The sequence below is a fragment of the Hyla sarda genome, chromosome 1, assembly GCF_029499605.1.
Source record: "Hyla sarda isolate aHylSar1 chromosome 1, aHylSar1.hap1, whole genome shotgun sequence".
NCBI lineage: Eukaryota > Metazoa > Chordata > Amphibia > Anura > Hylidae > Hyla > Hyla sarda.
This window is the reverse complement of record NC_079189.1, coordinates 282,908,136-282,935,252: the sequence shown is the minus strand read 5'-3', so window position 1 is coordinate 282,935,252 and position 27,117 is coordinate 282,908,136. Positions and strand designations below refer to the sequence as shown.

General features: G+C 43.4%; 1 protein-coding gene across 1 annotated transcript in view; it reads left to right on the top strand.

Moving 5' to 3' along the window:
* Window positions 1-17,473, top strand: part of SIRT6 (sirtuin 6) — a 67,996-nt gene extending 50,523 nt beyond the window's left edge. The window contains exon 8 of the mRNA XM_056573963.1: window positions 16,112-17,473. Coding sequence (XP_056429938.1) covers window positions 16,112-16,369 — 258 coding nt within the window. The 3' untranslated portion in view covers window positions 16,370-17,473. The remainder of the gene's footprint in view (window positions 1-16,111) is intronic.
* The last annotated feature ends 9,644 nt before the right edge of the window (window positions 17,474-27,117 follow it).

The following is a 27,117-nucleotide window of genomic DNA, read 5'->3' as shown; positions in this document are numbered from 1 at the left end:
CTGCAATCTGTCGGTTAGTTAACCGACCAATCGCAGGAGGGGGGGGCGGTTACTAACTCCCGTCCTGCCCGGCCCCTGAAAGTCCGGAGAGGACGGGAGGAAGACCGGAGGACGCTGCGGGGGACGGGGGAGTGCTGGGGACCGGCCCCGGTACTTACCTCGTCCCTGAAGACCCGGATCCCTGCGATGAAGAAGACGGCGGCGGCGACAGGTGAGTTGATCTTCAGCCGCGGTCGGGCCCTTTACAGCAATGCACGTCGCCGTAAAGCGACATGCATTGCTGTATTGGGACCCTGTAAACTACAACTCCCAGCATGCCCAGACAGCCCTTGGCGTCTGGGCATGCTGGGAGTTGCAGTTTTGCAACATCTGGAGGTCCACAGTTTGGAGACCACTGTGCCCTTCCAGATGTTGCAAAACTACACATCCTCAGCATGCCCTTACTGTCCAGGCATGCTGGGAGTTGTAGTTCTGTAACATCTGGCCCTTCAGATGTTGCAGAACTACAACTCCCAGCATGCCTGGACAGTAAGGGCATACTGGGAGTTGTAGTTTTGCAACATCTGGAAGGGCACAGATTGAGGACCACTGTATTAGTGGTCTGCAAACTGTAGTCCTCCAGATGTTGCAAAACTAGAACTCCAAGCATGCTGGGAGTTGTAGTTCGGCAACATCTGGCTCTAAAGATGTTGCCGAACTACTACTCCCAGCATGCTTTAGAATGCTGAGAGTTGTGGTTTTGCAACAACTGGAGGCACACTGGTTGGGAAACATTGTCTGTTTCCTAACTCAGTGTTTCCCAACCCGTGTGCCTCCAGCTGTTGCAAAACTATAACTACCAGCATGCACTGATAGACTGTGCATGCTGGGAGTTGTAGTTTTGCAACAGCTGGAGGTCCCCCCCTGTGAATGTACAGGATACATTCACATGGGCAGGGGGCTTACAGTGAGTATCAGGCTGCAAGTTTGCGATGCAGCAAAATTTGCACGGCAGCTCAAACCCGCTGTAACCCCCCCCGCCCATGTGACTGTACCCTAAAAACACTACACTACACTACACTACCACAAAATAAAATAAAAAGTAAAAAACACTACATATACACATACCCCTACACAGCCCCCCTCCCCAATAAAAATGAAAAACGTCTGGCACGCCACTGTTTCCAAAATGGAGCCTCCAGCTGTTGCAAAACAACAACTTCCAGTATTGCTGGACAGCCGTTTACTGTCCAAGCATGCTGGGAGTTTTGCAACAGCTGGAGGCACCCTGTTTGGGAATCACTGGCGTAGAATACCCCTATGTCCACCCCTGTGCAAATCTCTAATTTAGGCCTCAAATGCGCATGGCGCTCTCACTTTGGAGCCCTGTCGTATTTCAAGGCAACAGTTTAGGTTCACATATGGGGTATCGCCGTACTCGGGAGAAATTGCCTAACAAATTTTGAGGGACTTTTTCTCCTTTCACCCCTTATGAAAATGTGAAGTTGGGGTCTACACCAGCATGTTAGTGTAAAAAAATAAATTTTTTACACTGGCATGCTGGTGTTGCCCTATACTTTTCATTTTGACAAGAGGTAAAAGGGAAAAAAGCCCCCCAAAATTTGTAATGCAATTTCTCCCGACTACGGAGATACCCCATAAGTGGGCACAAAGTGCTCTGGGGGCGCACAACAAGGCCCAGAAGGGAGAGTGCACCATGTACATTTGAGGTGATTTGCACAGGGGTGGCTGATTGTTATAGCGGTTTTGACAAACGCAAAAAAAAACTAAACCCCACATGTGACCCCATTTCGGAAACTACACCCCTCAGGGAATGTAATGAGGGATGCAGTGAGAATTTACCCCCCCACTGGTGTCTGACTTTGGAACAGTGGGCTGTGCAAATTAAAAATGTTGTACAGACCACTGTTCCAAAGATCTGACACACCAGTGGGGGTAAATGCTCACTGTACCCCTTGTTACGTTCCTCAAGGGGTCTAGTTTCCAAAATGGTATGCCATGTGGGGGTTATTTTGCTGTCCTGGCACCATAGGGGCATCCTAAATGCGAAGTGCCCCCCGAGCAAAATTTGCTCTCAAAAAGCCAAATATGACTCCTTCTCTTCTGAGCATTGTAGTTCGCTCGTAGTGCACTTCAGGTCAACTTATGGGGTACCTCCATACTCAGAAGAGATGGGGTTACAAATTTTGGGGGGTATTTTCTGCTATTAACCCTTGCAAAAATGTGAAATTTGGGGGGAATCACACATTTTAGTGAAATTTTATTTTATTTTTTTACATATGCAAAAGTCGTGAAACACATGTGGGGTATTAAGGCTCACTTTATTCCTTGTTATGTTCCTCAAGGGGTCTTGTTTCCAAAATGGTATGGCATGTGTTTTTTTTTTTTTTTTTGCTGTTCTGGCACCATAGGGGCTTCCTAAATGCAACATGCCCCCCAAAAACCATTTCAGAAAAACGTACTCTCCAAAATCCCCTTGTCACTCCTTCGGTTCTGAGCCCTCTACTGCGCCCACCGAACACTTTACATAGACATATGAGGTATGTGCTTACTCGAGAGAAATTGGGCTACAAATATAAGTATACATTTTCTCCTTTTACCCCTCGTAAAAATTCAAAAATTGGGTCTACAAGAACATGCGAGTGTAAAAAATGAAGATTGTGAATTTTCTCCTTCACTTTCCTGCTATTCCTGTGAAACACCTAAAGGGTTAAAAGGCTGACCGAATATCATTTTGTATACTTTGGGGGGTGCAGTTTTTATAATGGGGTCATTTGTGGGGTATTTCTAAGATGAAGACCCTTCAAATCCACTTCAAACCTGAACTGGTCCCTGAAAAATAGTGATTTTGGAAATTTTGTGAAAAATTGGAAAATTGCTGCTGAACTTTGAAGCCCTCTGGTGTCTTCCAAAAGTAAAAACTTGTCAATTTTATGATGCAAACATAAAGTAGACATATTGTATATGTGAAAAAAAATTAAAATATTTTCAATATCCATTTTCCTTACAAACAGAGAGCTTCAAAGTTAGAAAAATGCAAAATTTTCAAATTTTTCATAAAATTTTAACATTTTTCACCAAGAAAGGATGCAAGTTACAAATTTTTTTTTTTACCACTATGTTAAAGTAGAATATGTCACGAAAAAACTATCTCGGAATCAGATTGATAACTAAAAGCATTCCAGAGTTATTAATGTTTAAAGTGACAGTGGTCAGATGTTCAAAAAATGGCCGGGTCCTAAGGGGTAAAATGGCTGGGTCCTTAAGAGGTTAATATTGAGAGCTCAAAACGTTAACCTGTTCCTATACCACACTGTACATTTACAGCTCTAGTGGCTGTAATCCCAAGACAGTTCTACGTCTGAGCATAGATGACACTGTCTCAGAAGTGGAGCCTGTATCAGGCTTGTGCTGACTCTGAGGAAACATGTTGTCCTTCCTGATTGGCAGCCCCTGGCCAACATCCTCATTTTCTAAGCCAGCATTGCTGCACACACTCCGGGAGATAATGAAAAGCTGTCTAATAGAAAATTTGTCTTTGCTGCCTATAGCAACAAACCACAGATTAGCTTTTATATCTTAATTAGATCAATACAGTTGATTAAACTTAATAGGAGTGATCTAATCCCCTTTTCTGATAGATCATGGGTATTTATCATGAAGGTCTTCAAACACCTCACATAAAAATTGCAACACCAAGAAGAAAGTCATGGAGGTATAGAAATTACATAGGATATGCAAATTATACAAAAAAAGAAAACAAAATATTCAAACCTGTTTATTCAGTTTTGAGTATGACTGCAATACAAACACGTTCACCCTTTTACATGCCTTGACATGCATAATGAGGTTATTGATATCTCTGGATGGTCAGCTGACCTTGTTGGCTTTTCACCTGCTTAGCTCCCTGTTTAAACCCTCAGTATTCATCCAGGCCTCGCCTGCGAAAGAGCTCATACTCCTAGCTAGCGTTTGTATTGTATCTTGTATTTCTGGCATATTTGACCCATTGGCTCCGCTCTCTGACTCTTCTCCTGTTTCTGCGATTTGGCATTTCTGTAATCTCTTGGTACTGACTCGGCTTGTGGGCTGTGATTTATTGTGTGTATGTTTAATTATTATTTCTGTTAGTGTGTGATTCCATACAGTTTCCCAACCTCCGTTTGTATTATAGTTTATTTTGTTGATGTTTGACTCCCTGCACTTATTCAGGCATGGACTGTCATCGTCGTAGTGGAACCCCTTTGCCTAGGGCGGGTACGCAAGTAGGCAGGGTAAGTGGGCGCGGGTGAGTTTAGGGCTTCACTCTTCCCTGCCCATAAGTCACATGTACTACTGGCTCCAGAACCAAAATAAATGTAACACTGTACCTGGAATGAAGACTAGAGGGATCTGTCTTTGGTAACTAATGTCACCTCACACCATAATCTTGAGAGTTAGACCAGTGTGATGTACCCGTGTGAGCACTTCTTCATAGCATTGCAAACATGGTCTCCAGACCAATCTTTGCCCAACGTTGCGTCCAAGACAAGCAGAACACTTCCAGCCTACATTTCCTTTGAGAGCAAGGGTGTGAGTCGAATGGAACACCTGTAGCTGGTCATCTGGCTTATAGCCCTGTGTTGTGCAAGCACCCTCTCATGGCTTTTTTAGATGGTACAATGCCCAAGTTACGGTCTATGATGTCCAATATCACTTGCAGTATAGAATGGATTACTTCACACCATTCGTTTAACTCGTTAATGACCAAGGACATGTATACACGTCCTTGTTCCGTTAACTGTGCATGGCGCAGGCTCCTGACTCGAGCCCGCGCCTTACCGGATGGCACATTTGAACACTCCCTGGTGGTCCAGTGGGGTGGATCGACCCCCCCCCCCCCCACTCCCAACAGCGCGATCAATCCACTGGCTAGACCAGGCTTTATCCTTCGAGTGCAGAGCACACAGATCAGTGTAGTACTATGGAACTACATTGATCTGTATGAGGAATCTAATGATTCCTCCTAACAGTCCCCTAAGGGGACTAATGAAGTGGAGAATTTTTATTTTTATTTTTTTATAAAAGTAAAAAAAAACACACACATTAGCCCCTCCCTCTTTAAATCACCCCCCCCCCCCCCCTTTTCTAAAATTCCATGTAAAAAATATATAAACATAATAAAAATAAACATGTGGTATCGCCGAATGCGTAAATGTCGGAACTATAAAAATATAACATTACTTTAACCGCTTGGTCAATGGCGTATATGTAAGAAAATACCAAAGTCCAAAATTGCGTATTTTTGGTCACTTTGTATACCCTAAAAAAAATTATAAAACCCGATCAAAAAGTCCCTTCAAAACAAAAATGGTGCGTTTTTCTTTCTGAAAACATCTGTTGCAATTCTGCCATTTTGTTCTTTTATTATTTTAATGTCCAAAAAATCTATCTCATGTGGATTGTACTTGCATGTCAGCTTAAAGGAGTACTCCGGCACTTATATATCTTATCCCCTATCCAAAGGATAGGGGATAAGATGTCTAATCGCGTGGGTCCCACCGCTGGGGACCCCCGTGATCTTGCACGCAGCACCCCAGTTAAAATGAGTCCCCGGAGCATGTTCGCTCTGGGTCTGATTACCGGCGACCACGGGGCCGTTGGCGTGTGACGTCACGCCTCCGCCCCTCAATGCAAGCCTATGGGAGGGGGCGTGACAGCTCCCAGTGGCGAGACCCACATGATCAGGCATCTTATCCCCTAAGCGCCTGAGTACCCCTTCAATGCTGACATTATTGAGATTGCAGGAACATTTCTAATTCAGACACTGGCTTGCAGGAACATTTCCAATTCAGACACGGACCCCTGCCAAATCAAAAAAATGATCATCTCTATTACTTAGCCAGCACTGCACATGGCTCACGAGCTGCACAGGCCGCACCCATGGCAGTGCCACACTTCTGTAAATAAAAACCATCTTAAAAAGTAAAAAAGTTGTGTGTTAATATAAAATGTCATAGTTCTAACAAAAAAAGGCAGAGATCCTTGTCTAAATTGCCTGTTTCAAGAAAGAATTTGGTTGCATTTAATCCATCCACATGTTTTATACATGTGTACAGTGACTCTACATCTGCTGTCACTAGGAGCATGTCCTCCTCCAAAAAGATCCTCTTGAGCCTCCCTAGCACATCCGTAGTGTCCTTAATATAGGAAGATAATGTTTCCACCAATAATTTTGAGTATATATCTACGTATTTACATATAGCATTGCATACTCCATCTATCCCCGACACTATGGGGCAGCTGGGAGGCTCAAGGGAATCCTTATGCACCTTCGGAATCAAATAGAACATTGGAATCTGTGGATATAGATTAAACAAACCTTATTATTATTATTATTGTTTTAAATTTTTTTTTTTGCCCTTCTTAAGTGCCTGCGCTAGAATCTTATTTAACTCTTTTATATGTCTCTACTGGGTTGTGTCAATTTGGTACATGTGTCTCTATCTTTGAGTTGGCGGAAGCCTCCTTCTCATATGTTGTCTTTTTGGCCAAATTGTGTCCCCCCCCCCACCTCATCTGCTTGTTTGATTACTACATCATCCCAATTTTGAATCTCCTGGAGTACCTCTCTTTGTTTCTTCAAGTTATCATTAGACCTTTTAGTTGGAATTTTTTAAAACTCCTCTGTTACTAATTTTGTGAAAACATCAATTGCTGGGCATAGCGATTGGGGGGGGGGGGGGGGGGAAGACACTTTAGATTTAGGTAAAATTGCCTATACTTACTCACCATCATTTTCTGGTGACTGTTCTTCCAGGAGGTCTTCCAAATTTTGCAATGCTTCTCTTTCGGTCATATTGAGTGTGTGTGAAAAGTTCAGGTTTGTCATGTAGTTTTTTTCAGCATGACATGATTTTATGTGAAAACAATTGTAAATCTTTTAGGGCTGAAAAAAAATTAAAATGGTTAGTGGTAGCAAAAGTTAGACCTAGTTTCAGCACATCACTTTGTGTTTCTGTTAACACACACACACACACACACACACACACACACACACACACACACACACACACACACACACACACACACACACACACATATATATATATATATATATATATATATATATATATATATATATATATATAATATATATATGCGGATGCAAATAAAAAAATGTTGCAGTATCTTGTAATACCTTTTTTATTGGACTAACAGAATTTTGTAGAGACAAGCTTTCGGGATTCCTCCCTTTTATCAAGTCCAAAGCAAATCTAAGCTCACAAGCAGAAGACACAGGTTACATCTCAACAGTGGCATATATCTACAAATGATGGACACTCAATGGGGACCAGGATGGCATCACAATATGCCAACCTATTAATGACTGACCTTTAACAAAGATTTCTAGACACACAAACCCTACAGATACTACTGTTACATTGATGATATTTTCATCATTTGGACATAAGGAAAAGAAAATGTTTAATTGAATGTTTAAAACATTCAATCCATCTATCAAACTCAAAATGGACTTTTCTACAAAAAGTGGGAACTTCCTGGACACTACTGGAAACTACAAATGTCTGTGTACAGAAAACCCACAGACCGATCCAGCTATCTACATAAATCCAGTTTCATCCTTCACACACAAAGAAAGGCATCATATACAGCCAAGCTACCAGGTACCATCGCATCTGCTCCAACCTTGATGACTGAGACCTACACCTACAAACACTGTCTGAGAAATTAAAAAAAAAAAAGGAAACAAACCAAGAACCATCAATAGGAAAATACACTCCGCCCTTCAAACACCTGCTACAATACAGAGAGAAACAACCATCACCACGCGTACCACTGGTAGCCACATACAATCCGGCCCTTGAAGAAATACGCAAAAGGACCTGCAGCCGATATTGGCAGAAGATGAGATGCTAAAAGAAATGTTCCCTGAACTTCCCAGCTTGGCCTTCAGACAACCACACAATTTAAAACAAAAGCTGGTCAGCAGAAAATTACCTACAGAAAGAGAGACATGGGACCAAACCCTGCACCAAAACTCGCTGTAAACTCTGCCAACATATCTGCACCAAGATGGAAGCCACCCACAACAACAAGACATGTAACATTAGGGGACTATACTCCAGCACATCCCCAAATGTGGTCTACATGATACAATGCACCAAGTGTGACATGGGTTGCTACATTGGTGAAACCAGCCGGAAACTTAACGAAAGGATGAATCTACACAGACATTCCATCAACCGCCATAACGAAAATGACTATTGCACCCCAGTTGGACACCATTTTACCCAAACAGGCCACTCCATACATGACCTTACAATCAAGATACTGAGAGGGAATTTCAAAAACACACGAGAGAGACATTTGAAGCTAAAATGATACTGTTTTTTTTTATTCCAAAAACAGGGGACTCAATGTGGATTTGAGCTTTTTATCTCATTATCAAAATTTCTTATAACCTTACTGTACTGGATTCTCTTTTGCATCTCACTTTGTCCTGCTTAGTTAGTCTCTCCCCTCTCTCCCCCCGCCTTTTTCTCATCCTTATCTTCCTATAGCAGGACAATTTATGGCCTATCCTTAGTGTGAATTCTCCACATCTATTGTCTTAACCCTTGCATATTTGTGAGATGTAACCTGGGTCTTCTGCTTGTGAGCTTAGATTTGCTTTGGACTAGATAAAGGGAGGAATCCCGAAAGCTTGTCTCTACAATATTCTGTTAGTCCAATAAAAAAAGGTATTACAAGATACTGCAACATTTTTTGATTTGCATATCTATCTATATATAAATATATATATAAATATATATATATATCATCTATATCTATATCATCTATATCTATATCATCGATATTTCGATAATACTTGGTCACATGTTACTTATGTTCACTTAAAATATAGGATAGTTAAATTAACCCTTAACTACCCCCATTTGTGAGGGTCATGGTTTTTGTTTAAAGTCCCATGCAAATAAATGGGAAATGTATGTTCCCACATAACTTCCGTACGGCTGGAGATATTTCAATAACTGGTACACATATTACAGGTTGGGATAGGATGTCGGGATAGCAGGTCGAGCTAGGAGGTTGGGATGATCGGGATAGGAGGTCGGGATAGGCGGTCGGGAAAGGAGGACTGGCTAGGAGGTCGAGATAGGAGGTTAACAGACAAGATTACTGGAGATCCCCTGCACCCAAGGGGACAAGGTAAGTACCAACAGGTTAGTGCAGGTGGCACTGGTGACAGATTTTCTTTAAAGCGCAACTGTAATGCATTTTCTCCTCCATAAACTAATCCCAGGTTGACAAAGTGGTTAACAATTACAACTCAGGCATACTATTTGCTGCTTTCTAGCAGCTTTGATCAAGCTTAAAAATGCTTTTTATTAGGTCAACAACAGTCAGAGTGCCGTCAATGTAAGCAGACAGGAGAGCGGGCACAGTTTTTTTCTTATAAAGTTGAATGTTCACCGCCTGAACATAAAGATAATATGGGGCCTATGCGCTGGGACCTGTGTGTGATTGACACACAGATCCCAGCGCATAGGCCCCATATTATCTTTATGTTCAGGCAGTGAACATTCAACTTTATAAGAAAAAAACTGTGCCCGTTCTCCTGTCTGCTTACATTGACGGCACTGCGGGCGGCTAGTTTTCACAGCAACCGCTCACTTCTGTTGGCCCAAGTGCACGGAGATAACAAAATATAAAGTGAGCCTACTCTCTGCCTCTAGCATTATGCTGCTAACTGGGGCTGTCGGGAGCAAGCACACATAAAAATAATATGGGGTCTATGCGGTGTGACCTGTCCGTCAATTACTCAGCTGTCCCAGCTCTGACATACAGGGGATAGGCGTGGCAGCCGCGGGGCATAGCCACGACTACCTGACTGTTGCTGACTGTAATAAAAAGCATAATTTTAAGCTTGATTGGAGCTGCTACAAAGCAGCAAAAGGTGTGCCTGAGTTGTAATTCTTAACCCCTTTGTCAACCTGGGATTAGTTTATGGGGGAGAAAAATTTGTGACTGTTGCGCTTTAAGGACCAGGCCAATTTTCGTTTTTGCACTTAAGTTTTTTCCTCCTCCCCCTAAAAATAACTCTTTCAATTTTGCACCTATAGACCCATATAAGGGCTTGTTTTTGCATCACCAATTGTACTTTGTAATGACCTCAATCCTTTCATTACAAAGTCTACACCGAAACAAAACAAAATATTTTTGGTCAAGTTGGAAAGGAAAAGCCATTTTGTAACTTTATGGTAGTTTCCGTTTTTAACGCATTGCACTTTTCGGTAAAATTTACACCTTCTCTTTATTCTGTAGGTCCATACTGTTACAAGGATACCTAATTTATGTAGGTTTGATTTTTTTTTTACTACTTAAAAAAAATATATAACTACATGCGCCAAAATTTGTATGCTTAAAAGTGTAAATTTTATATTTTAATAGTTCAGACATCTACGCAAGCGGCGGTACCACATATGATTATGTTTATTTTTGATTACATTTATTTTATTAAAAAAAAATGGGAAAATGGTGGGTGATTCAAAGGGGGGGGGATTGGGGGGTTCAAAGGAGGATATAACATGCAATCTTGTGATTTGCATACATTGTTCAATGCTGAGTTTTGGCTCAGGATTCTTCAGTCTTACTGTTGCTCTGCTGCTCTAGCCTGCTAAGCCTGGCCAGAGGTTCAGAGCACTGATCGGAATGTGAGGAGGCAGTTAAGGGCCCTCCCACCATCCACTTAGCTGATTGGGACCCCTGAATTCACCACGGATGATCCAGTCAGCTCAGCTGAGCTAACTGGCACCATTAACTCCCGTATTTAGATGCTACAAATGTGCTCTGGACAAGCAGAGAGACACCTAGTGTTAGCTTTTTAAAACACAAATAAAACAAAACTTTTTTTTTTTTAAACAAAGTACATTAGATTTTTTTTACTACCATAAGGAGTGCAATAAAAAAAAAATTGTCTTAATGAGTGCCCATTTAACCCCTTAAGGACCCAGCCAACTTTCACTGTAGGACACGGCCATTTTTTGCACATCTGACCACTGTCACTTTAAACATTAATAACTCTGGGATGCTTTTACCTTTCATTCTGATTCCGAGATAGTTTTTTCGTGACATATTCTACTTTATGTTAGTGGTAAAATTTTGTCGATGCTTGCATCATTTCTTGGTGAAAAATTCCAAAATTTTATGAAAAAATTTAAAATTTGACATTTTTTTTTTACTTTGAAGCTCTCTGCTTATAAGGAAAAGGAATTTTCCAAATAAATTATAAATTGATTCACATATACAATATGTCTACTTTATGTTTGCATCATAAAGTTGAGATGCTTTTACTTTTGGAAGACATCAGAGGGCTTCAAAGTATAGCAGCAATTTTCCAATTTTTCTCAAAATTTTCTAAATCAAAATTTTTCAGGGACCAGTTCTGTTTTAAAGTGGATTTGAAGGGCCTTCTTATTAGAAATACCCCACAAATGACCCCCTTATAAAAACTGGACCCCTCAAAGTATTCAAAATGACATTCAAAAGGTTTGTTAACCCTTTAGGTGTTTCACAGGAATAGCAGCAAATTGAAGGAGAAAATTCAAAATCTTCATATTTTACACTTGCATGTTCTTGTAGACCCAGTTATTGAATTTTTACAAGGGGTAAAAGGAGAGAAATCTTCCTAAAATGTGTAACCCAATTTCTCTCGAGTAAGAAAATACCTCATGTGTATGTCAAGTGTACGGCCGGGCGCAGTAGAGGGCTCAAAAGGGAAGGAGCGACAGTGGGATTTTGGAGAGTGAGTTTTTCTGAAATGGTTTATGGGGGGCATGTCACATTTCGGAAGCCCCTATGGTGCCAGAACAGCAAAAAAAAAAAAACCCACATGGCGTACTATTTTGGAAACTACACCCCTCAAGGCACGTAACAAGGAGTCCAGTGAGCCTTAACACCCCACAGGTGTTTGACGACTTTTCGTTAAAGTTGGATGTGAAAATGTTTTTTTTTTTTTTTTTCACTAAAATCCTAGTTTTTCCTTAAATTTTTTACAAGGGATAATAGGACAAAATGACCCCCAAAATTTGTAACCCCATTTCTTCTGAGTATGGAAATACCCGATGTTAGGACGTAAAATGCTTTGCGGGCAAACTACAATGCTCAGAAGAGAAGGAGCGCCATTGAGCTTTTGGGAAAAAAAAATTTGGAATGGAAGTCAGGGGCCATGTGCGTTTACAAAGCCCCCCGTGGTGCCAGAACAGTGGACCCCCCCCCCCACATGTGACCCTATTTTGGAAACTACACCCCTCACAGAATTTAATAAGGGATGCAGTGAGTATTTACACCCCACTGGCGTTTGACAGATCTTTGGAACAGTGGGCGGTGCAAATGAAAAATTTAATTTTTCATTTTCACGGACCACTGTTCCAAAAATCTGCCAGACCCCTGTGGGGCGGAAATGCTCACTGTACCCCTTATTGCATTACGTGAGGGGTTTAGTTTCCAAAATGGGGTCACATGTGGGTATTTATTTTTTTGCGTTTGTCAGAACTTCTGTAAAATCAGCCACCCCTGTGCAAATCACCAATTTAGGCCTCAAATGTACATAGTGCGCTCTCACTCCTGAGCCTTGTTGTGTGCCCACAGAGCATTTTACGCCCACATATGGGGTATTTCCGTACTCAGGAGAAATTGCGTTACAAATTTTGGGGGTCTTTTTTTTTCCTTTTTTTACACATACACGCTGGTGTAGACCCCAACTTTTCCTTTTCATAAGGGGTAAAAGGAGAAAAAGCCCTCCAAAATTTGTAGTGCAATTCCTCTCGAGTACGGAGATACCCCATATGTGGCCCTAAACTGTTTCCTTGAAATACGACAGGGCTCCGAAGTGAGAGAGCGCCCTGCGCATTTGAGGAATAAATTAGGGATTGCATAGGGGTGGACATAGGGGTATTCTATGCCAGTGATTCTCAAACAGGGTGCCTCCAGCTGTTGCTAAATTCCCAGCATGCCTGAACAGTCAGTGGCTGTCCGGGAATGCTGGGAGTTGTTGTTTTGCAACAGCTGGAGGCTCCGTTTTGGAAACACTGCCATACAATACGTTTTTCATTTTTATTGGGGGGGACAGTGTAAGGGGGTGTATATGTAGTGTTTTACCCTTTATTATGTGTTAATGTAGTGTTTTTAGGGTACATTCGCACTGGCGTGTTACGGCGAGTTTCCCGCTAGGAGTTTGCGCTGCGGTGAAAAATTTGCCGCAGCCCAAACTTGAAGCAGGAAACTTACTGTAAGCCTGCCCGTGTGAATGTACCCTGTACGTTCACATGGGGGAGCAAACCTCCAGCTGTTTCAATACTACAACTCCCAGCATGTACTGACAGACCGTACATGCTGGGAGTTGTACTTTTGCAACAGCTGGAGACACACTGGTTGGAAAACCTTCAGTTAGGTTCTGTTACCTAACTCAGTATTTTCCAACCAGTGTGCCTCCAGCTGTTGCAAAACTACAACTCCAAGCATGTACTGATCACCGAAGGGCATGCTGGGAGATGTAGTTATGCAATAGCTGGAGGTACGCAACTACAACTACCAGCATGCCGAGACAGCTGTTTGCTGTTTGGACATGCTGGGATTTGCAGTTTTGCAACATCTGGAGGGCTACAGTTTTAGAGAACACTGCAAGGTGATCTCCAAACTGTGGTCCTCCAGCTGTTGCAAAACTACAAATTTTAGCATGCCCTGACAGCAAACAGTTGTTTGGGCATGCTAGGAGTTGTAGTTTTGCAAGATCTGGAGGGATACAGTTTAGGGACCGCTATATAGTGGTCTCAAACTGTAGCCCTCCAGCTGTTGCAAAACTACAGATCCCAGCATGCCCAAACAGCTGTCTGGGCATGCTGGGAGTTGTAGTTTTGCAACATCTGGAGGGCTACAGTTAGAGACCACTGTATAATGGTCTCAAACTGTATCCTCCAGATGTTGCTAGGCAACTCACCGGCCTCCGTCGGATCCAGCCACACGTCATCGCCGCCAGCCGATCTCCGTCGCCCGCAGCCTCCGTTGCCCGCCCGGATCGGTAAGTGGATCTTCGGCGCCAGTCCCCGTCGTTTCCCCGTCCTGCCCCGCCTATTGTGGGCAGGACGGGGAAAACGAAAGTTAACCGCCCCTGATCTGCTATTGGTGGTCGCGTCTAGACCACCAATAGCAGGGATAGGAGGGGTGGCACCCCTGCCACCTCACTCCTATGCCTTCAGGGGGATCGTGGATGTCTTAGACAACCGCGATCCCCCTTATATTCCGGGTCACTATAGACCCGGAATTGCGCAAATCGCAAGTGTGAATTCACTTGCGATTTGCCGCGATCGCCGACATGGGGGGGTCTGATGACCCCCCTGGGCGTTTGCACGGGATGCCTGCTGAATGAATTCAGCAGGCATCCCGGTCCGATCCCCGCCCGATGCGCGGTGGGGGCCGGAATTCTCCATGACGTACGCGTACGTCATGGGTCCTTAAGGGGCTAAAGGAGTAGTATAGTCAAAATGATCTTCATCCCGTTGTGCCCGGACTGCAAAAAACAAAACAAACATTAACTCACCTTCCTCCATTCCTCCTTTGTTCCGCTATAGCTGTTCGGCGGTCCTCCGGTTCAGTCTTCTTCCTCCTTCCGTGTGCACAGATCGTCACACTGCGGTCAGCATATCGCCGGCCGCAGCTATGTCCCGCCTCAGCCGGTGATAGGCTAAGTGCAGTGTCATGTAAGGAGCCCAGGCAGCAGGGAGAAGGCTGGGCCAAGGCTCCGGAGGACCGAACAGCTATAGTGGTACAACAGGGGAATGACAGGGGAATGTTTGTTTTCTTTCCACGGTTTTCAGTTCAGCTACAAAACCGGATACAGTGCAAAAATTAGTCGACTGAAGTTACTATCTGACTCCAATCGGCTCATTCAAATAAATGAGATGTGGGCCGGGTCCTGTTGGAATATGGTTGCGGCTGGTTTTGACGTTTCCCCGCCAAATCCGGTGACCATATGAAGAAAACATGGTGTGCACTTACAGGGGTTATCCAGGGTTATATACACATCCTTGGTTAAAGCCACACCTTGTCCTCAAATTGTGTGTGGTATTGCAACTCCTCTCCATTCACTTCATCAGAACTGGGCTGCAATACCAAACACAGACTGGGGACAGGTATGGCAGGGTTTTTTGAAAGAAAACTGTGTTTCTTCTAATCCTGGATAACTCATTTAAAGTGAATCTGACAGCTGATTCACCCACACTAAACCCAATACAAAGGGTAATAGTGTGAGTGCACCTGAGTAAAATGATGTGTTACTCGCTCCAATCAGTGATCCCGTTGTAGACTTGGAGCATCCGTTGCTTATATGCTCCTTTGCACAATGGAGGCATGAGTTGGCTCTCCAAACTTCCCTGCCTCTGTCCCCTCTGCTGCCATATGTCAGCCCACCTCTGAATATGCAAAACCTTTTTCAGTGCGGGCACGTCTTAATAACATGAGAGCCTGTTCCCACATGACTACAGTTGGGCGGGCATATAGCAGCAAAGGGGATAGAGGCAAGGAAGCTCTTAGAACCTGCCCCTGCCTCCATTACGCAAAGAAGCATATTTGCATATTAGTAATGTTCATAATTTTACTCTGGTTCAGCCGCACTATAACCCTGTGTATTGGGTTTAGTGTGGGTGAGCCAGCTCAATACACAGGGTTATAGTGCGGCTTTAAGGAATCAGTTCAGTTGAACTATTCTGTAGAAGAGGCTTCATTGCGAGCTAGTCAGACAAGTGATCTGATTGTAATTCTATATGAGAATTTTGTCTATTAATTTGTACAGCTTGGGTGTTTTTTTATTTTACAATAAATTAAAAAATATTGTATAAAAAAAAACACATTCAGACTGCAGGAATTGGGAAGAATATTTGTTGGCTGAACAAGCATTCATTCTGCAGCTGTTAAAGGTGGGAAAAACTCATTTTTATTTTGTTTATAGAAAGTTGTATTCAAATTAGAATATGTTGACATTTCACGTGCAGTATATTGCAGTTAGCTTTCTTTTATAGTAACTACATATTTTTGTTGTTTTTTAATGTAGGATCGTTATGCTGATTTGCGTATTCATGGATATGTGGATGAAGTAATGACTCGGTTAATGCAGAATCTGGATCTTGAAATTCCTATGTGGACTGGTCTGCCAACTAAATTAGAACCCAAAGATCAGGTCACTGAACATCCCATTAACTGCAATGGAGATATAGATTCTGCACTTATTAAAAAGGAAGAAAGGAACACTTGCGCTGAAGAGAACCCACACCTGCCAAAAAGAGCAAAAGTGGAAACCACTTGTGCTTGAATTTTGATTATTTACATTCAGGAAAATAATTTTCTTTTTAGGTTTTTTGATTCTTTTTATTTTGATCCTCTAAAAATTGCTGTTTTTACAAGGGAAATTTTTTTTTAATTTTATTTGCATTTAGGCAAGGTTTCCAAGCAGGACTTTTTATGGTGATTTTTGGAAAACCGCTGCTGCAGTTTTTGAGCCAAAGTCAGAAGTTGATCCAGAAGAAAGGATAAGTATAAAGCTTTCCTTTTATATTTACCTTTCCTTTTGAATACTCTTCTGGCTTTGGTTCAAAAACTGCAATGGCAGTTTACCAGAAAAAACGGCAGAAAAAAATGCATTTTAATGCATTTTGACCATACTTGGCTGTTTTTAGTTGTTGTGTTTTTATTTCTTTGCTTACAGCTAAAGCTATAGCCCAAAATGTGTGAGCTTTTTTTTGTTGCATCAGCACTTAAAGGGGTACTCCGCTGTAAACATCTTATCCCCTATTCTTTGGATAGGGGATAGGATGTTTACATCGGCGTACCCCTTTAAATTTATGGCTGTTAAATTTATGACAGTTACAGCGCTAAAATTGTTTGTGCACAAGGAGCCGTTATACCATTAAGTTTCATTAAACTTAGCAGTAAGAAAATTGCTGTTAGTTGGTGAGATTTTTAAACTGTAAGGTATGTCCACTGCTGCTGCAGATTTGATGCTGGGTCGAACCATTTATTTTTATTGATTTTACCAACAAATCTGCAACAAGTGTGAATATGCCATAAAACATAAATGTTTGGGCCGTTTTCCTGGGCAAAAAATGGCCAAAAATACTGTCGGAATCTAGCCTTCAAGTGGAAAATGTTCATTGCTAATTCAGTGGACATTGGACAGTGAAAATATTGAATAGCATTGGAATGGGACCAAAACAATGCAGTCATAAGGAATATTTATTCAGACTGTTCTTTTTATTCCTACATTATTGTGCAAAAGAAGTGTACATAGCCAGATGTGAAACTGTAAAATTTTTTTTAATTTTGATTTCTGTTTTTTAAAAGAATAAACTATTCCATTCTAAATGGCCTCTGACTAAAATGTAATTTACATTTTTTTTTTTTTAAATAAATGAACTAAAACCAGCAAGACATGCAAGAGAGCTGTCATTTGATGAATAGTTGGCCACGAGCTGTCTCTACTGATGTCGACAAAAGTATGCATGTTTGTTTTTGCGGGGAGAAAGAGGTAAGCTTTAATTTCAAAATGCACAATTCTGGTTTCCCCCAACTACTGCTCCTGCGAGGCTTTGATATGTTCTCAGATCTATTAACCCCTTAAGGACACATGACGTTCTCATACGTCTCCATGTCCGAGTCCTTAAGGGCACATGACGTATGAGAACGTCATGTGCTTTACCGGCCCCCTGCAACCATCTGGAGCGGAGCCGGTGAAATCGATCAGCAGGCATCGGGGCATATCGCCCAGGGGGGTCATGATGACCCCCCATGTCGGCGATCGCGGCAATGATGACCCCCCATGTCGGCAATGCGCTACGATTCCGTTCCCCGCCGCTCGCCGGGCGGGGATCTGAGCCGGACGTCTGCTGATTTCTATCAGCAGACATCCCGGCAGTGTGCCGGAGGAGGTCCGGAGGACCTCCTATACCGGTGATCGCTGCAGGACGCCGGTAACTACTAACCGGCGTTCTGCAGCGGTTCCGGGTCATCAGGGTCACGTGTGACCCTGTGACCTGGATATAGATGGTGACTGGTGGTGTAGTATACACCACCAATCACCATCCATGCTGTACTGGGGGCTGGCATTGTGGCCACCCCCCTCAGTACAGTTGTGATTGGGTGGCCAAAGTGGCCACACCAATCACAATGTAATGGGAGGGGATCTGGTGGGCTAGGGGCATGTTGCTCCGTTCTGCCCGCCATTTCACAGAGATCTGGTGTGCAGGACGGAGCCCCGTGCTGCCCACCATCCCCTCAGTTAAAAAAAAAGTGCCCCTTGCCCCCTTTCTGTGGCCCCTTGGCACAGAAATCCCCAGGGATAGCTTTAGATTAGGTAGGGACAGGTTAGGGTTAAAAAAAAAAAAAAAAATAGTTTTACATTTTTTTTTTCGGCGTACCTCAGTGGGTGTCCGTGGGTCCGTAGCACCTTTAGCTGCGTGACCCCGGCCCTGCTGGGTTGCTGCGGTCTGCTGCCAGCCTTTTTTTTTTTTTGGCGCAGATCTTTTTTTTTTTTTTTTTTTTTCACTAAGCGTGTGTGCGGACCCTCTTAGTTATAAAAGAGCGGTCCGCCACCGTTTGTTAAAGCCCACCCACCGCTGATCAGTCCCGTAGTACTGATCAGCGTTTTTTTTTTTTTTTGTCGTGCCGGCGCTTTTTTTCGTGTTTTCTAGCGTGTTTTTGCATCCATAGGCGGTCCGTGCCACCAGTAGCAAGCGTGTACTGTGTGGCCGGACCTTACCTCTGTGTGCGGCTTGCCTCACCGCTGTCAGTGATTTATCACCGATCAGCGTTTTTTTTTGTGATAAAGGCACCTTTTTCGGTTAACGCATATTTTTTTTTTTTGCACTCATAGGCGGTCCGTGCCAGGCGTGTACTGTGTGGACGGACCGTACCTGTGTGTGCAGCCTGTCCCACTGCTGTCGGGGATTTATCACTGATCAGCGTTTTTTTTTTTTTTGGTTCAGGCGGGTGCATTTTCAAGCGTTTTTTTATTTAATTTTTCGGGTTTTTTGTGTGGGGGTCTGTGAACAAGCCACCAGCCACTGTCCTGGGCTGAGTGGCCCGACCCCCCACTGACTTCTGCGCCCCCTGCCGCCACAAGCGCTAATCAGTGCGCACACCACTGATTAGATAAACGCTTATTTTTTTGCGCAGGGTTTTTTTTTGCGCTAGAAGTCCCCCTTTTTTTTTAAATTCCCCTTTTTATTTTATATTTTTTTCTGTTAGGGCGGGTTAGTTTAGTTAGCTTAGGCTAGGGCGGGTTAGGGAGGTAGTATCGCACCACACCACACGCAGCACACACACACCAATAAAGTTTCCCCCCCACACACACATACCCGTATCCCCATTAGAGTAGGGAAATGGCCCGCAGAGTGTTTTCGGCGGAGGAGGCATATGACCTAATTGCCTCTGACTCTGAAAGCATCTCAGAGGACGATGAAGACCCCACCTTCCTTATTTCATCGTCCTCCTCATCATCTAGTTCAGATGATGAGCCACCAAGAAGGCGAACTCGCCGCCATGCGGTGCCGCAAACCTCCTCTGTCCTTGAGCCTGTGCCCCATGCTAGTATGAGTCCCCCTGGCGCTCATACTAGTGAAGCCCCCCTGCCAAGGTCACTGGTACCTCGTACCGGAGAACTTGACTGGGCTGAGCCAGCGGACCACGAGCCCGTGATTCCTGAGTTTGTTGGCGACTCAGGAATCAAAATTAACATCGCCGGGTTCACTGAAAAGGACTTTTTCGGTCATTTTTTTCAGTGACGACTTTGTTAATTTGATGGTTACACAGACGAATCTGTACGCCCAACAGTTCGTCGCTGCTAACCCGGGCTCACTTTTAGCTAGACCCGGCGGCTGGACTCCAGTCGATGCAGCCGAAATGAGGACCTTTTGGGGCCTCGCGCTGCATATGGGTATAGTTAAAAAACCCAGTGTCAGGCAATATTGGAGTGGGGACGTCTTTTACCAGACACCCCTCTACAGTATGGCCATGACACGTTCCCGGTTCGAGGCCATTCGGAGATGTTTGCATTATGCTGATAATGCGGCATGTCCCCCCCGAACTGATCCCGCGTATGACCGCCTGTATAAAATCAGGCCGGTCATCAATCACTTTGGGGCCAGATTTTGGAAGGCTTATGTCCCGGGGCGGGAGGTCTCGGGGAGACTCAGCTTCCGGCAATACATCCCGACCAAGTGAGCGCGGTATGGCGTGAAGATGTATAAACTTTGCGAGAGTACCACCGGGTACACTTGCAAGTTTATAGTGTATGAGGGACGAGATTCCCGTTTTGAACCCCCAGAATGACCCCCCACTCTGGGTGTTAGAGGGGAAATCGTTTGGGGCCTTTTGCACCCATTGCTAGATAAAGGTTACCACCTTTACGTGGATAACTTTTATACTATTATCCCTCTCTTTTCATCCTTCGCCGCCAGATCCACGGTCGCTTGTGGGACAGTCCGGAAGAATCAAAGAGGCCTTCCGCCCCATCATTCCCTACATGCTCCTATCCCCCGGGGTGAGTCCCGTGCCTTTTCCCATGAGAACCTGTTGTTGGTCCGGTTTAAGGACAAGAGGGATGTCCTTATGCTCACCACAATTCATGGAAATGGCAGCACCCCTGTCCCTGTGCGAGGTACCGCGGGACCGGTCCTCAAGCCCGATTGTATTCTGGACTACAATCGGTATATGGGGGGGTTGATCTTTCGGATCAAGTCCTCAAGCCATATAATGCCATGCGGAAAACACGCGTATGGTATAAAAAGGTTGCGGTCTACATGGTACAGGTTGCCATGTACAACTCTTTTATACTGTACCAGAACGCTGGCAACAAAGGAAAATACCTGGAGTTCCAAGAGGTAGTTCTAAAGGCCCTCATCTTTGGTGACCGCCAAAGAGCGGGTCAGAGCACCTCTGGAACTTTAGGTCCCCGAATCGTCCCCGGCCAACACTTTCCAGGTGTGATCCCCAACACTGGAAGGTCGGGACGAACCCAGAAAAGATGCAGAGTGTGTCACAGGAAGGGGAGACGGAGGGACACCACCACTCAGTGTGACACTTGCCCCGATCATCCGGGCCTCTGCATAGGCTGCTTCAGGGAGTATCACACTTCCATGGAGTACTAAATTTTCCATCCTTTGCCCTAAATTTCATTCCCCAGAATTCTGCTCCAATGTACCAGTCCAGGGTACATTATCTTCCAAATTTTATACCAAAATACCCTACCCCCAAAAAATCAAACCCAAAACCTCTTTCCCAATGCCCCTCATAATATCTTTGTCCCCCAAAAATGGGTCATGGGACACAGAGTCAACAGCATTGGAGGTTTGCAGTTGCCTCAAATGCGCAACACTCTCTCTCCCCACCTGAGCGGGTTGCGCATTTGAGGTAACAGAATAGGGACGGCCCAACACATCCCCTTCCCAGAATGATGATTCAGAGTATAGGGTTTGGGGCGGGCATCATTTTTACATTTGGCTGTACTCTGGGTCATCATTCTGGGAAAATAATTGGCATATCAGTTCTAAAATTGCAATTTTCTTCTCCCCCATAGTACTCTTCATCCATTCCTGGAAAATAAATGAAGGGAACACCCGTCTGTTCCAAATCTCCACTTCACCCTATACACCTTCCCTAGGGGGTTTACTGTTTGTAGTATTCTCACATGTGGGTGTTCCTTTCTTGTATTTTCCTCTGAATGTATGTAACTGTTAGGTCCGTAACAAACATCCGCCTCAAATGCGAAGAGTTCTCGCTGAGCTCTGTCGTATTTCCAGGCGACAATTCGGAGTCACATGTTAGTTGTTCCCAGATAAATGAAGCAGAGTATAGGTTGAAAATTGCAATTTTCAAAAGCTACCCTTCATCCATTCCTGGAAAATAAATTTAGGAAACACCTGTGCATTAAAAATGTCCTCTTTACCCCTATACCGATTCCTCAGGGTGGGTACTTTCTGTAATGGTGTCACATGTGGGTGTTTAATTTTTGTATTTTCCTCGGAATGTATGTAACCGTCAGCTACTGATATGCCAAAGGTCACAAATACAAAGTGACCTCTATGACTTCTGAGCCTTGTTGTGCGCCCGTCCAGCACGTTACCCCATATGTGGATGTATTTTTATAGTCAGGGGGAAAAGCCCTCAAAAATTTGTAACCCAATTTCTCATATTACTCCTTGTGAAAATGTTAATAATTGGGTAACCCCAGCATTTTACTGTAAAAAAATCAAATTTTTCAATTTATGGCCCACTTTTCAAAAAACCTGTGAGGTGTTATTTCCCACTGTACCCCTTGTTACGTTCATTGAGGGATGTAGTTTCTAAAATGGTGTCACATGTGTTTTTTTTTTTTTTGGCTGTTATTGCACAATGGGGGCTTTATAAATGCACATGACCCCCAACTTCAATTACAACAAAATTTTCACTCCTTCTATTCTGAGCATTGCAGTGCGTCCACAGAGCAATTTACATCCACATATGGGGTATTTTTTTTCTCAGACAAAATTGTTCTACAAATTTTGGGGGCCTTTTGCCCTATTACCCAATGTGAAAATGAAACATTTGGGGTAACACTATCAATATAGTGCAAAAAATCAAATTTTTCACTTTTACGGCCCACTGTTCAAAAAACCTGTGAGGCGTAAGTACTCACTGTAACACTGTTACATTCCCCAAGGGGTCTAGTTTCCAAAATGTATGCCATGTGTTTTTTTGTTTTTTTTTTACTGTCCTGGCACCATAGGGGCTTCCTAAATGCGGCATGCCCCCAGAGCAAAATTTGTAACTCCTTCTCTTCTGAGACCTGTAGTGCGCCAGCAGAGCACTTTTCACTCCCATATGGGGTGTTTTCTGAATCGGGAGAAATTGGGCTTCAAATTTTGGGGGGTATTTTCTGATTTAACCCTTTTTTAAAATTTAAAACTTTTGGGAAACCAAGCATTTTAGGTAAAATGTATTCTTTTTTTTTTTTTTTGCATATGCCAAAGTCGTGAAACCCCTGTGGGGTATTAAGGTTCACTTTACCCCTTGTTACATTCCCCAAGGGATCTAGTTTCCAAAATGGTATGCCATGTGTTTTTTTTTTTTGCTGTCCTGGCACCATAGGGGCTTCCTAAATGCGGCATGCCCCCAGAGCAAAATTTGCTTCAAAAAAGCCAAATGTGACTCCTTCTCTTCTGGGACCTGTAGTGCGCCAGCAGAGCACTTTTCACCCCCACTTTTCACTTTTCTGAATCGGGAGAATTATTTTTTTTTTTTTTTACATTTGCAAAAGTTGTGAAACCCCTGTGGGGTATTAAGGCTCACTTAATTCCTTGTTATGTTCCTCAAGGGGTCTAGTTTCCAAAATGGTATGGCATGTGGGCGGTTTTAGCTGTTCTGGCACCATAGGGGCTTCCTAAATGCAACATGCCCCCCAAAAACCATTTCAGAAAAACATACTCTCCAAAATCCCCTTGTCGCTCCTTCGCTTCTGAGCCCTCTACTGCGCCCGCCGAACAATTAACATAGACATATGAGGTATTTGCTTACTCGAGAGAAATTGGGCTACAAACACAAGTAAAAATTTTCTCCTTTTACCCCTTGCAAACATAAAAAAATTGGGTCTACAAGAACATGCGAGTGTAAAAAATGAAGATTTTGAATTTTCTCCTTCACTTTGCTGCTATTCCTGTGAAACACCTAAAGGGTTAACACACTTACTGAATGTCATTTTGAATACTTTGGGGGGTATAGTTTTTATAATGGGGTCATTTATGGGGTATTTCTAATATGAAGACCCTTCAAATCCACTTCAAACCTGAACTGGTCCCTGAAAAATATTGAGTTTGAAAATTTGGTGAAAATTTGGAAAATTGCTGCTGAACTTTGAAGCCCTCTGGTGTCTTCCAAAAGTAAAAACTCGTCAATTTTATGATGCAATCATAAATTAGACATATTGTATATGTGAATAAAAAAAAATGTATTTTGAATATCCATTTTCCTTACAAGCAGAGAGCTTCAAAGTTAGAAAAATGCAAAATTTTCAATTTTTTTGGCAAATTTGGGGATTTTTCACCAAGAAAGGATGCAAGTTACCATAAAATTTTACCACTATGTTAAAGTAGAATATGTCACGAAAAAACAATCTCGGAATCAGAATGATCAGTAAAAGCATTCCAGAGTTATTAATGTTTAAAGTGACAGTGGTCAGATTTGCAAAAAACTCAGCAAATCACCGGCCGAGGTGGATATTGCTTCATTCCGGGCCCAACACCTCACACTGGAGCTCAGGAAGACAATTTCAGCGGGAAACCAGAGCAGTACACTGTAAGCATCGCAGGGGTGCGGGAGGTAAATAGAGGTAGGGGTTTTACATCCCACACAATTGGAATAGTTTTAAAGCCCCCCATAACACCCCCCCCCTCCCCCCAGCCTGGATAACTCCTTGCAACACATCCATGTGGTACTAAATTGGTGGAATGTGTTCTAAAATACCTTTTGTTTGCAGCACTTCTATAACCTGTATACAGCACAGATATTAGAAACGGTGACCTTACTGAGGTATGTACATAAACTCAGATGACATCTGTTCTGTGTGAATTGTGTTATACCCTTTTTATGTTACATATGCTTGAGTACGAGTCAGGTATGTGTTTTATTTATAGACAAAAGATGTCAGCCTAGGCAATGTATCATGAATTCTTCTGTCCTTTTGTACAATTCTTTTAAACACACAAAATATAAAATTTCTTTTGTCATCTTATGATACACAGTCATGTAATATGTACATATTATTAGAAATCAGGCCTACTTATATTAACAAAAATAAAATGTGTACAATTTTTTTTTTTCTGTGGCCTTTTTTGCAAAACAACATCCACAAGAGGCTCATGGTAATACTCAATCAAATGTAATGACATAAAATGACCTATTGCTTAAATTTATTTGTTGTGTTTTTTCAATTTAAATTGGTTGTCCAGTTATAAATATCTTTTCCCCTTTTCATATCATAGGAGATAAGCACCTGGGTCCTGCCACAGCTGCCGAGACCAGTCTCCGGAGCATTAACCCCACAGATGCTGTGATCAGTCCTGATAATGGTATCTATGGGGTTGACAGGAGTTGACTTACCAGAGTGAGCACTCACTCCCTGCCTCTAGTACAGTGCAGGCGCACAGAGGCTTCAGCCGGCAGGAGCCAGCACTAGCAGAGGGAGTGAGCGCACGCTCTGGTAAGTCATGCCGGGCCACACACACGTCCAGGACATTGGGGGGGAGATGTGCTGAGGAGCTTTGTGTCTCTGGCAGCGGTCCAAGTGGTGACGTTGGGAAGATAGGTGTGGTGGCAGGGGGGCATTGCGAAGCCAAGCCACACCTATCCGACTGTTGCTGACCGGCATCCAAACATGATTTTCACATGGAGAAAACAGCCGGAAGCGCAGCCAAAGGTATGGCTGCATTACATGTGTTCACAACAGTAAGTTCATGTTTATAGTCTAAAATGCAACTCTCACCAATGTTTTAACCTTCAAAAGAGTAGTCTACTGAAAAGTAACTTAAATGCGTTGTGCTCGGGCTGCAAAAAAAAAAAAGGAAAAACTTTAGCTTGCCTTCCTCCGTTCCCCCATAGTGCTGCTACAGCTGTTCGGTCCTCTGGTCTGCTCTTCTTCATTCTTTCGTGTGCACTAGGGATGTCCCGATACCATTTTTTTTTTTAAGACAGAGTACGAGTACCAATACTTTAATTCTAGTACTCGCCGATACCAAGTACTAGTACTTATATTTTAAAGGAAATCTGACACCAGGGTGACGCAGTTTCTGGTGCTGCTTACCGTGCTGATATGTGGGTTCCTTGTTGTGTGCAATGGAGGCGACTGCTGTAGTATGAGCCAAGATTTCTCTCTTCTCCATTGGGCAGAACAGGGAATTTGCATTGGCGGCGAAGCCGATGTCTCTGGAGCGATTGTGCTGATGATCACATGGTGAGCAGCGATAGAAACCAGGTCTACTTATAAATTCAAGTTAGTGCAAGTGACTTGCACCTGTCCGGTGTCGCCGCTCTGCAGCCCCGTACTCATCACTGCCGCTGCCCCGTTCTGCCGTCTGCATCATGGCGTCTTATGGAGGAGCATGTGACGGAAGTGTCCCTCTGCTTCCTCCGTAGCGTTATGCTGTGCGCAGTGGAGTGACATGTGTGTCACATGCTCCTCCATAAGACTCCATGATGTAGACGGCAGAACAGGTCAGCGGCAGTGATGCGGACAACAGAACGGGGCAGCGGAGCACTCCACCAGGTATCGGGGACATTAGACGAATCCCCGATACCATGCAAATACCTGGTATCTTCCCCAATACTAGTATCGGTATTGGGACATCCCTAGTGTGCCCGGGTCATCACACGGGGCTCAGCCTATCACCGACCAAAACGCAACATTGATGTGGCTGGTGAGAGGCTCGGCGCAGTGCGACGAACCGTGCACAGGAAGAAGACCGGACCGGAGGGTGAGTTAACGTTTGTTTTCTTTTCTTCTTCCTTTTTTTTTTTTTTGCAGCCCGAGCACATCTTTATTCCAGATTAAGCAGTTCCTCAGTAATAAAGATAAGCAAACTTTTGTAAAGTTCGACTGGCCGGTTTCGCCGATTTTTTTCAACATTGTCTGTTTTATTTGGCTTGGTTTGATGCGAACCAGTAATTGAATAAACCCCAGACATGTTTCGAACACTGCCTAAGAGCTCTAAAGCTCTGTCTTACACTGCTAGGAATGTATTCAAGTAGTTTTAAAGTGGTTTTATGGCTCAGTTATTACGACGTCGTAACCAAAGGAAACTAACAGCTTTAGTATTGAGCTTAATTTTTTTTAGGCTTATTCACATTAAATTAAGTGGCATAAAGTATCCCTGGTTGTCATTAGATGCCTACCAGTGTTAAAATGCACATGGAGGTTTTGGAATGAACCCTTTTTGGGAGTAACAAGAACTTTTTAGTCTAAGTGAAAAAGATGGCACAGATTTCTCCAGCCATTCAAAAAAATTATCCCTTTCTGGGACTAGCTACAGAATTGGC